Raw genomic sequence first — 11,681 nt, 5'->3', positions numbered from 1 at the left:
GATGTCTTCGAGGTACCGGAATCTGGAAAACTAAGGTGTCAGTAGGGAGTGAGAACCTGTTATTAGGGATACTTCAGACTCCGAGTGATACCGGGTCAAGGAGTAAGTAGAACGGGGTGGGGTAAGCAAATGATTGAGGAGTATGGAGTCTCAGAGAAAACAGGGGGCCGCAGAGAAAAGTAAAAGAGTCGAGAGAGCCGCAGCACCCCAGCGGTCTGTCGCTCGCCCCCGCCTTCCTTTTGCGCAGAATCCTCCTCCGGCTGCAGCAGCGCTGCCCCCACCGGCCGCGCGCGCCGTGATCGATCGCAGGCTGCGTCAGAATTCTCCCTGCATATAAATACGGGCGGCAGAACCGCGCCGAGCCGCACACAGCCATCCATCCTCCCCTCTCCCTTTCCCTCTCCCTCTTTCTCCCATTCTTCTTTCTCTGTAGGCCTCTGTCCCCACCGCCAGTCAGAGGGGCACCGACCGCCACCATGAGTTCCTTTAGCTACGACCCGTACTACTCGACCTCCTACAAGCGGCGCTACGTGGAGACGCCCCGGGTGCACATCTCCAGCGTGCGCAGCGGCTACAGCACCGCGCGCTCCGCTTACTCCAGCTACTCGGCGCCTGTCTCCTCCTCGCTGTCCGTGCGCCGCAGTTACTCGTCCAGCTCCGGCTCCTTGATGCCCAGTCTCGAGAACCTCGACCTGAGCCAGGTAGCCGCCATCAGCAACGACCTTAAGTCGATCCGCACCCAGGAGAAGGCGCAGCTGCAGGACCTCAACGACCGCTTCGCCAGCTTTATCGAGCGCGTGCACGAACTGGAGCAGCAGAACAAGGTCCTGGAAGCGGAGCTGCTGGTGCTGCGCCAGAAACACTCGGAGCCGTCGCGCTTCCGGGCACTGTACGAGCAGGAGATCCGCGACCTGCGCCTGGCAGCAGAAGACGCCACCAACGAGAAGCAGGCGCTGCAGGGCGAACGTGAGGGGCTGGAGGAGACTCTGCGCAATCTGCAGGCGCGCTACGAAGAGGAGGTGCTGAGCCGCGAGGACGCGGAGGGGCGGCTGATGGAAGCGCGCAAAGGCGCAGACGAAGCGGCTCTCGCCCGAGCGGAGCTAGAAAAGCGCATCGACAGCCTGATGGACGAAATCGCCTTTCTGAAGAAGGTGCACGAAGAGGAGATCGCCGAGCTTCAGGCGCAGATCCAGTATGCGCAGATCTCCGTGGAGATGGACGTGTCCTCCAAGCCCGACCTCTCCGCCGCGCTCAAGGACATCCGCGCCCAGTACGAGAAGCTGGCTGCCAAGAACATGCAGAACGCCGAAGAGTGGTTCAAGAGCCGCTTCACGGTGCTGACCGAGAGCGCCGCCAAGAACACCGACGCGGTGCGCGCCGCCAAGGACGAGGTGTCCGAGAGCCGCCGCCTGCTCAAGGCCAAGACCCTGGAGATCGAAGCGTGCCGGGGCATGAACGAAGCGCTGGAGAAGCAGCTGCAGGAGCTTGAGGACAAGCAGAATGCCGACATTAGTGCTATGCAGGTACCGCACTAGGCGAAACACAGCGGGGAGGGGGAGAGGGCCGCATAATCGAGTTGCGGCGGAGGTGTCGAGGACGGGCCCAGAAAGTGGAGACCAGAGATGAGGCCTCTACATGCAGCTGTCAGGCTGCAGGACTTGGCTCCTTTGACTGTGTGGGAAGGGTGGGGCACTTGGGGGGCTGGAGTGGGGGCGCGACTGCAGTCTGGGAAGTCATGCTTGGTGCAGTGGATTTCACGTTTCCCATTAAAGCTGCCCAGACTGCAGGGTGTTAGGTGGGTGGGGTGGGCGAAGTGGTGGGGGTGGGAGCTGGGCACGCCTCCGGCCCTCCTCTCTATTGTCCTGCTTCAGCCACCAGTTGCTCTGCGGCACGGATTGGACTGTCTGGTTAATAAATACAGCGAAGAGCTCTCATTAGCTCTGAAGGATGCTTGTGACCAGCATGCTTTCCGACTAGTTTTACCAATCACTCCTTTCCCTTAGTAGGCAGACAAGAATACAGCCCAAGTCGTAGTAGGTAATGATGTTCACAGTAAGACATTTCTTTTTAAAGGATATCCATCTTCTGGGGAGGAGAAAAAATTATGTAGATAAGTAGAAAATATCTTAGATAATTTTTTTTTTTAATCTAGCTACTTCCTTCACCTATAAAGAAATGGATTACTTTCCTGTGACCTGGATAAAGTTAACGAATGAATGAGAAAAGTCAATTTAGTTCCTTTTAAGGATGATCATTAGACAAAAGAATTTTTTCCAATCAAATAATTTTTACCGTCAGTTTTTTAAAATTATGTTTTTGCTGTCATGTTTCATGAAGCTGATTTTTTTTTTTTTTTTAAGGCAAGGAAAGAAAGGTTAAAAAAGAAAAGGCAGCTGATTTAGGGGAGATTTCATCTATGGTGGGCACTTTGCAGCTATACTGCAGTAAAGTGATAGCAGTAGGTGTACGTGCTTGGATTTCTTTTCTTTCCTTTCTTTTTTTCCCAACAGGACACAATCAACAAATTAGAAAATGAGCTGAGAACCACAAAGAGTGAAATGGCACGGTACTTGAAAGAATACCAAGACCTCCTCAATGTGAAGATGGCTTTGGACATTGAGATTGCAGCTTACAGGTAAACACTGAGGGTCAGAGGCCGCAGCCATTCAGCCTCGGGACAAAATTCAGATCTCATTTATGTTGACTTGGAAAGCTTCAAGAATAATCCTTTGAAATAATTGTTTGTTCTTTGGATTTTTCCAAGTAAGTATTTAGACAAATATATTAGAATTTAATTATATAAGTCCTATCCTTACCTTCCTATTACATTTAAAATTTAATAGGACCATTTTTTTTTAAAGTTTTTTGTTGTTATTGTTATTGTCGTTCAGTCTTAGTCACAGTATCCCCAGTCATTAGGTTTTGGTGATTGCCATCTTGCTCTAGTTTGTGCCTTTAAGGATGGCATTAGGGGAAGATGATGCTTAATAGGCTCAGAGCAAGTCATGCAGCACACTTCCTGCATTCTTGTCTGTTAACTGAACCATGCCCCTGCTTCCTCAGGAAACTCCTGGAAGGTGAGGAGACCCGGCTCAGTTTCACCAGTGTGGGAAGCTTAACCAGCGGCTACTCCCAGAGCTCCCAGGTCTTTGGCCGATCTGCCTATGGTGGTTTACAGACCAGCTCCTACTTGATGTCGGCACGCTCCTTCCCTTCTTACTACACCAGCCACGTCCAGGAGGAGCAGATTGAGGTGGAGGAGACCATTGAGGCTTCAAAAGCTGAAGAAGCCAAGGACGAACCCCACTCTGAAGGAGAAGCTGAGGAGGAGGAGAAGGACAAGGAAGGGGCTGAGGAAGAGGAGGGAGCAGAAGAGGAAGAAGGTAGGATAAAAAGACAAACCCTTCCAACTTCAAGTGCAAACTACATGTAGATATTTGTTAGTAGGTGGATAAGATAAATGAAGCATTGTTTATGCCAAAGAAGTTCCATTCAAATATGAGTTTACAATGTTAAGATATTGTTTATCCTGTAGTGAGCATCTGGTTGGCTGTTCTCCCAAAGGTACACATTTCTCCTTAGCTTGGCAGTTTCTTGAAAATAGCATTTAAAAATATACCTCCCCCACCCTTGCCCCTGCTCTCTTCATTCCTACTAAACAGTTTAAAATATTTTCATTAAACATGGCAGTGTGGTGTCCTAAAGAATGAAAGTGAATACCAGGCACATGATAAAAGAAATACTGAGGTCCTAGAAAAGAATAGAGCTTCCAAGACCTAGAAGTCATCTCATTCTATCTAAATATGCGTTCTTGGCAGTATTGTTGGTCGCATGTGTTTTGGGAAAGTAGAGCCAAGCGGTTTTGGGGAAGCATTCTGACATTTGTGATTTCCCCCCAAAACTAAGCAGAAGTGTTTGGATTGGACTCACCCTGGATTGGGGGTTTGTACATTTTCTTTTTATGTTAAAGCTGCCAAGGAAGAATCTGAAGACGCAAAGGAGGAAGAAGGAGGCGAAGGTGAAGAGGAAGACAGCAAAGAAGTCGAAGAGGATGAGAAAAAAGATGAAGGTGCTGGGGAGGAGCAAGCAACCAAGAAGAAAGATTGAGCCCCCCTTTCCTTAATTATTCCAGGAATAATCCTCCCCAAATCAGATCAACCCCATCACCAACCAAGCAGTTGAGTTCCAGATACTATATGAATTAAGAAGTCAACATATGTATAATTCTGAGATGACTCAGGTTGGACATTAAATGTTGTGCTATGACTTTTCTCCTTATGCTGAGTATCTGTTTGCTTGCAGAGTGGCTTCCTGGCTTGCTGCCAGCCTGTGCATGGTCCATGCTTATGAGTTCAGGATCTGTGGCAATGTGAATAATTCAGATGTTTACAATTAAAAACATGTGAATAAGTGAATTCACTAATGTTAATGTTAAACTCCATGGAAAAAATAGTCCTTTGAACCTCTGGTGGTTAGAAATTAAAGACCTTGAATTATGTGCAATAAACAGTAAATAAAGTTACACTGAATGACATTTCTTGTGGTTGTTGACTTAATTCACCTATCTTAAAGAAGGCACCGATATAAGCCACATACAAGTAAACTTGCCCTCCGGATTTTTCTTAAGCCGAAATATTAACAATTACAATGCATTTCTCCACTTAATTGGTAATTATGAAGGATACAGTTAAGTCATGACCATTTATGAAATATCTCCCTTCAAAAATTTTACTGATAATGAACTTGAATAAATGGGAGTCTCTGGAGTTATTTTTCTTTTATAATAAATAGTAATATACTTTGCCCCATAAAATGTATAATATAGTGTTAGGAATGGCTTTCTTGCAGGCGATTCTGAAATTATATGTTAAACATACACTTGATGGCAAACAGGTACCTTTAAAACTAGTATATAATAATAAATGCAATTTGGATAGAATATGAGTCCCACCTGGCCATCATTATAATCACATTAAAATATAGAGTCTAACTATCATGAGCAGAAGTTGAACCCAAGCAAATGACATAATCAGAAGGAATAATTTTTTAGAAATGTACAATTTTGGACAGAGAAAGTAAAAACATCAAAAGTTATTTGTCATTGCAAACATATTGCCTGCAATCCTGAGCTCATGATTCGGTGTGTTGTTAGCTTAATTCTGTTGCCTCAAATAAATAACATTTAATGCCACCTATTGTAAACCTTTTAAAAACTACAGAAACAGATAGTGAAATTGTTATAAGTCACTAAAGTGGGGGGGGGGAGATTCTATATGTGTATGTTATGTTGCCACGTGTCTGCATGTGTATTGACAAATACTTGGATTTAAACGATAGCTCTGACTGGTTGGACACTGCATCAGCTACACACCCCATCGGTCCCCTCCGTCCACTGTAAAGTTGTGAAAGCTCTTGCACTTGCACTTGATGTGGAATGTTGATGAAATTATTATCTGCTGTTCCACTCTGTTCTTATACAATTGCTTTGTCAGTTAATTTTGTTCAATATTTGTTCTTTAGATAACTTTTAAAAATTATGGATTTAATTGAAGGCAAAGTAGTCTCCATTTAAAGTTATCCGATCCCTTCACATTACCTATTTCTAGTTAAATATATGTCACCACGTAAATAGGTAAAATACTGCTTTATCTATCATGGTACTATGGATATGAACTATGAAGATTCTCAGTACATTGACTTCTGTAAAGACTAGGAGTCACCTCAGAAACCAAGCTTTTCACAGTTATGTTCATGAAATGTGGAATGTTGCATATGGTAAACCTCAGAGAGATGCAAATTACATGTAAAAAAGTAAATTTAGCCAAATGGAAACAGCTGGTTGCTTTGAGAATTATTTGAACATTGTACCATACTCTATCCTGTGTGCCATAATAAAATACTGAAAAACCTAAACTAAGTGGATTTGAAGTTTTTTTTAAAAAATGTCCTCAAATTTGGTACTTTATTCAGTACCTTCTCCCTTCTGCCCCACCTCCCCACAAACTCCAATTGTCTTTCAGTAGTCTCTCTCCCAGTTAATGATGCCACTTCCTACTCATCCAATTCTACAAGCTAGAGACCGGGCATGGCATCAGACTGCCTATTTCCTCTACTCAGTCCCTCTAGGCTAATTTATTACCAAGTCCTACTGATTTTACTGCCTACATATGCCGAATGCATCCACATTTCTCCAGTGACGCTGCCACCTCTCCAAGAAACCTCCCACTGCCTACACTTGTCCTTGGATCAGCACACAACAATAAGCTAATGTTTTGGAAAAGGGAATTTGATTATGCCATCCCCTTGATAAAAACCCTCCAATAGTTTCCCATTTTTTAACTATAGGAACCAAACATTTTAAGGTGCTCTTCAAGGCCTGCATAAACTTGACCCCAAACTATTTCTGTGACCTCATCTTATGTGTACCCCTGTGCCCCTCTCTTCTGGTGCTCCTGCACCCTGGCCTGCTGCCCTCCCGCCTGCCACAGGGTTTTTGCTGGTTTATCTGTCTGGAATACTCTTTCTTCATTCCTTCCCTCAATGTTGCCCAGATTTAGGCTTAGTTATTTTTCTCTCGTGGAAGCGTCCCCTGACTGGACCTAATTCCTCCATTAAATGTGTTCTTAAGATCATGTAGACTTTGTAGACTTTTACATACTTGTAATCAGCATCAATTTCCATGATCGTTTGAGAAACATCTGCATCGCCTGCTATAGTGCGATCTTCAGAAGATGTCAGTCTGACCTCTTGCTTGCCATTTGTCTCCTAGCAACTAGCACCTTTCCTACCACAGGGGAGCACAATAGATATTAATTGAATTTAAAAATTCTTGCTAGATTAAAATGCCTTCAGGATGACTAGAAAGCCAAGAGTAGTTAATAACCAGTCCCAATCTAGTCAACACCTTGTGGAAAGAGCAGAAAAGAAAGAATCAAGTGTCTATTCTGGATTCTAGCCTTGTGAGTCATGGTTCTCTGGCCATCCTCACCCCTCCTCTCACTCTGGCCTCAATCTTCTCAGCTGCATCAGGGTTCAACAGCTGATGTCTCAGATCCTTTCTAGAATCATCATTCAAAATTTCCTGAAAAACTTTTACAAGCTCAGACTAAATAGCTGAATGTGAAACATACATATAACTATTATGTTCACATGAAAATCCATCACTCTAAGGGAATTATTAAACTTAATGTCCAGTTTCATTCCTAGAATTAAGTCAGTAAGCGATTAATTTGATTTCTTTTTTTTTTTCCACATGGAGATTCTAGTGCTGTTAGAATAGTTACTGTGTCCCAGGCAGTGATCTGAGTGCTTATAAGTATTAACTCATCAATTCCTTTCTTACAACAATGATATCAGTCCCGTATGATTATCCTCCTCATTTTACAGATGAGGAATTAAGGTCAGGTAACTTAACCGAGGTCACATAGGTAGTTTGCGGCAGGACTGACATCCAAACCTCACAGTCCAGCTCTGAAGTCCATGCCCTTAACTGATACACCCACTGTCTCCTTTGCCATCTATCTTGGAAGGCATCCTCAGGAAATCAGAGCATATTTTCTCAGGTATGTGTTGTGACCGTGGCCTGGGAGTTTCCACACAATTATTGAAATTCTTATAAAGCATTCAAGGGGTATGTTTACATTCACAACATTCCATTGTACTTACTTAGGATGCGCAAGCTTTTCTTGAATCCCTTTGATTATTTTTCTCCATATCTCAATCCCTCTGCTTAATTTGAAGCTGTTGGAAGGCAGGAATCAGATTTTATAAACAGATGAAATTAAAGTTAATATTTTCAAATCATTCTTGGAAAGGTGTAACAGCAGACCAAACAAACAAACAAACAAACAAATAAATAAATAAATAAATTTCTTCCATAACACACCATCCAACAAAGTGCCTTGTGTTTAGTGGGCATCTTAATAAAAGTTTCTAGAATGGCAAAGGTTTAGTATTTGCGAGAATCTTTCATAAACATGGACAGGATGGAGGATTTCTTTTCTCGCTTGGAGACAGAGTGTGAGATGTCAGAATTGACCCAGCCATGGTTCATACAGGCGTATGTCTTTTTATTGCATTTCGCTTTATTGTGCTTCGCAGATGCTAGAGTTAAGCAGGGGAAGGTGACATGACCTTTCTGTTTCATAAAGACCACTCTGGCTCTAGTGTAGAGAATGGATTCAGGGAGGCAGGAATCAAAGAAGAGAGACTAACTAAATGGGTGTTTTAGTTCAGGTAAGAGGAGATTGTATGTGACTTAGAAAAGGACAGTAGCAGTAGAGATAGTGTAATGTGGTGTGATTTAGGAAAGCTTTGAGGTTTTTTGTTTGTTTTTTTTTTTTACTGGCAGGATAAATGCATGAAAAGAGAAAGTTGTAAACAGTATCTTCTTTTTGATAACTACATATTTCAACAAATTAACATGTAGTATGTATATTAGTCATCTATTGCTACATAATATATCACTCCAAAGCTTTGTGACTTAAAACAACCCAATCACTCATTATTTCTTAGTTTCTGCAGATCAGAAATTTGGGAGTGGCTCAGTTGGGATATTCTGGCTCTGGTTCTCTAATTGGGTTGCAGTCAGACGTTGGCTGAGGTTACTGTTACCTGAAGGCTTGGGTAGGCCTCCAGAAGGTGGCTTACTCACTTGGCTGGCCATTTCTTCTCCATATGGGTCTTTCCATGGAGCTGCTTGAAGATCCTTACAACATGGCGGCTGGCCTCCCCCAGACCAAGATCTCCAACAAACCAAGGCAAAAGTTGCCATGTCGTTTATGACCTAACCTTGAAAGTCACATATCATCATTACCACTTATTCTCTTGGTCTTATTCAATATGAGAGGGAACTATAAAAGTTCAGAAAAATCAAAAAGTGAAGATCACTGGTGGCTACAATAAGATAGTGTGCATGTAATTCTTTCTTTTATAAACAATCATCCATTCAAGAGATTCCAAAACAATCCCAGCTTCAAATATTTTCCTTGTTCTCATAAGTATACTCATTCTTATTTGATCACGTGTCCCAATTTAAGTTTAAAAATATCTTAACGAAAATTATAGGCAGCTTTGGCAATGAATATCTTCATCAATGAAGAGCTTCATCTTTGTCCTTTTAGGGAAGTATTTAGCAATTCTCCTAATGGAGTTATGTGTTCAAAAGACATTATGTACATTTTAATAGTTGTTGATATTTAACCTCACATTTTTTCTATAAAGCTTGACAGCTACACTTCAAGGCCTTAGCTTTCTTGCATTAATTCATTTGAAATGAAATGTATATTATTTTAATTGAGATAAGTATCGTGGCAGCTAATATACAACTTATGGTAAGTTATCACAGAAAAATAAAAGTGTTGATTGTTTTGCGAAAGAGTGAACCTCATCACAGTTAACATGTTAGTTTTTTTTTTTTTTTTTTAATACCGTAGGTTCTGATATAGGGCACACATGATTTAAAATGGGACACTTCTAATAAGCAAAAGCCATGTTGATAACAAGTAGTTTTAAATATGAAGTGGCTTCATAAATAAACTGAGATGCTGTAGATGAGGCTTAGGTTTCTTAAAGGTATTAAAGACATTTTCATTTGTATATTGATGACCGTTAATCTCTTTACTTTTAGCTAAATGTCATTCTTTCAATCTATGACCACTCTACATCCTTATAATTTCATATGGAGCATAGGCCATTTCCTGATGTGATCATTAAAAAAAAAAAAAACTAGCAGGATGCTTTGATGCAGCAAAACTAATATTTCCTTTTACTCTACGTCTAGCCCATTATTACAAACAGAAACCTTATATTAAAAAGTCTGTGTTTTATCCAATCATCTCTCATTTGAGAGGAAGGACTAATCTGCTCATTCTAACTTGTTGGTTTGTTTCTCATCATTTACTCACAGGAGAACCCAGAGTTTTCACTGCAGAGGTTAACACACACACACACACACACACACACACACACACACACACACACGCACACACACGAGAATATGTGTGAAAGAAATTCTCAACTGTAAGCCACAAATCATTCACACAGTTTAAGACAGAAAGATTAGTGTCAGACATGTGAAACCAGAGGGAGATTTTGAGGTGAGAATAAATGTGCCACCTTCCCTAGGCACAGACACGACGCATTTGTCAGTTGGCCTCCATGGTTCGTGGGGTTCTGAAGACTAACAGCTGCAGTAATGCTACACTAATGGGAGAAGAAAGTGTCAGCACGAGTGACCTGAGACTGTGAACTAAGTAACCAAGTCTCCGAAGGGACACTTTAGTGACCTAGTAGGAACATCTGATAAACAGAAAGGAGCCAGAGACCCAGCTCGTCCTGTTTCTCCTCTGTTTGGGCTTCTGGCCTTTCCCAGTTCTTTCAGTTCTACCTGAATAGTGGAAATTAGAAAACAAGTGTGACTTCTGAAAATACCTTAGCGCCCCTGGCTCCCCCGCTACACAGCCCCCCCACCCCGGCCCTCCACCCGTGGGTGGGGGATGGGGAACTCAGCCTGAGTATCCAGACAGTAGGGAGAAGAAGCTGATTTCAACTCCTATAGCATCAGTGCACTTTTCATGGGGTGACCCACCGCCCTTAAACAAAAGGCTCCTTTTCAAGCAAAGCAATCAATTTGACTTATTTGCTTTTTTTGGAGGGGGCATATTATTTAGACACCCTATTTCAGCTTTTTATTCTGAGAGGGTGCGAGACAGCCATCTCCCTGATCAAGTCACAGAAGCCGGGAGCCTTGCAGCCCTGCCCCTCTCCACGTCCCACTGTAAAACGCTTTGCTCAAACTCAGGGACAATTTAGGAAAAAGAGTAGAAAAGTGCTTCCTTTCAACCACTGGCAGAGCATATTTCCTGAGAAGATGAAGGTCTCTTTGTAGATTAAGGCATCTTTCTCGGCTTCTTAGGACCAACTCTCCTCACAGCTAGATCTCTCGAGTCGCCCTTCGCCCCCCCCCCCCCCCCCCTTCGCCCGCGCCGCCCCCCGTGGTGCAGCTGGAAGGAGAAAGGGAGGCAGGACCTGCGCCCCATTTCTTCCTGGGCAGGGACACGTGACTGAGGACACCGCAGTCCCCTCTGTGAAGAGCTGGGGTGTGTTTCTAGACAGGACTGAGCACATTCGATGGTGTTTTAGGATTACACTGGAAAGACATAACATTCTAATATCTCTTTTTTAATAACTTAAACGACGAATGTCCCAAACCTGTGAGACTCCAAAGAGATGAGATGAAAGTCTTTGAAAACTCAAAATGCTCCAGGAAGGCCTAATGTCACTTTCCCCTCCCTACAGTAGCGTTTCCACTGTCAGTAGCACCTTGGGTTTCTGCACCTTCAGTTCTGCCTCGGCGACACCCCACTGTCACGTCGTAGATGGCCACAGCTGTCTTCTTTCCTCTTTCTTTTTTTCTTTCCACCGGACAAGGAGAGACAGAAAGCATGGGGGTGGGTGGGTGGGTGAGTGGACAGGACTTAAAAAGCTGTTTCTATCAGCGCAGTAGGTAGGCAGAGCCCAAGGATGCTCTCTGGAAGAACCCCTCCCCCCACCCACCAGAGATCTCTGCAAAGCGATTTCTGCGTAGCGCAGGATGCTACCGCTGAAAATTCTGTGGCTAAGACTCCCTCCCACCCCCCACCCCCCAGCCCCGTAAAAGGGTCAAGTTCCAAGACTTAAAA

The 11,681-nt window shown here is 43.4% G+C and overlaps 1 protein-coding gene across 1 annotated transcript; it reads left to right on the top strand.

The window, feature by feature from the left end:
* Nucleotides 1-370: 370 nt before the first annotated feature.
* On the top strand, nucleotides 371-4,685 carry NEFL (neurofilament light). Its single transcript, XM_011360290.1, has 4 exons — nucleotides 371-1,523; nucleotides 2,511-2,635; nucleotides 3,064-3,383; nucleotides 3,971-4,685. The coding sequence occupies exons 1-4, from the start codon at nucleotides 477-479 to the stop codon at nucleotides 4,105-4,107; spliced, it is 1,629 nt and encodes a 542-aa protein (XP_011358592.1). The 5' UTR covers nucleotides 371-476; the 3' UTR covers nucleotides 4,108-4,685.
* The last annotated feature ends 6,996 nt before the right edge of the window (nucleotides 4,686-11,681 follow it).

The sequence above is a fragment of the Pteropus vampyrus genome, unplaced genomic scaffold, assembly GCF_000151845.1.
Source record: "Pteropus vampyrus isolate Shadow unplaced genomic scaffold, Pvam_2.0 Scaffold53, whole genome shotgun sequence".
NCBI lineage: Eukaryota > Metazoa > Chordata > Mammalia > Chiroptera > Pteropodidae > Pteropus > Pteropus vampyrus.
The sequence above is the reverse complement of the archived record's forward strand: the minus strand, read 5'-3'. Positions and strand labels throughout refer to the sequence as shown.

Excerpts from the sequence above, each read along its gene's own strand:
- NEFL (XM_011360290.1), top strand. The coding sequence starts at position 477 with ATGAGTTCCTTTAGCTACGACCCGTACTACTCGACCTCCTACAAGCGG. Across the intron at positions 1,524-2,510 it reads CCGACATTAGTGCTATGCAG|GACACAATCAACAAATTAGA; the intron begins GTACCGCACTAG and ends TTTTCCCAACAG. Across the intron at positions 3,384-3,970 it reads GGGAGCAGAAGAGGAAGAAG|CTGCCAAGGAAGAATCTGAA; the intron begins GTAGGATAAAAA and ends TTTATGTTAAAG.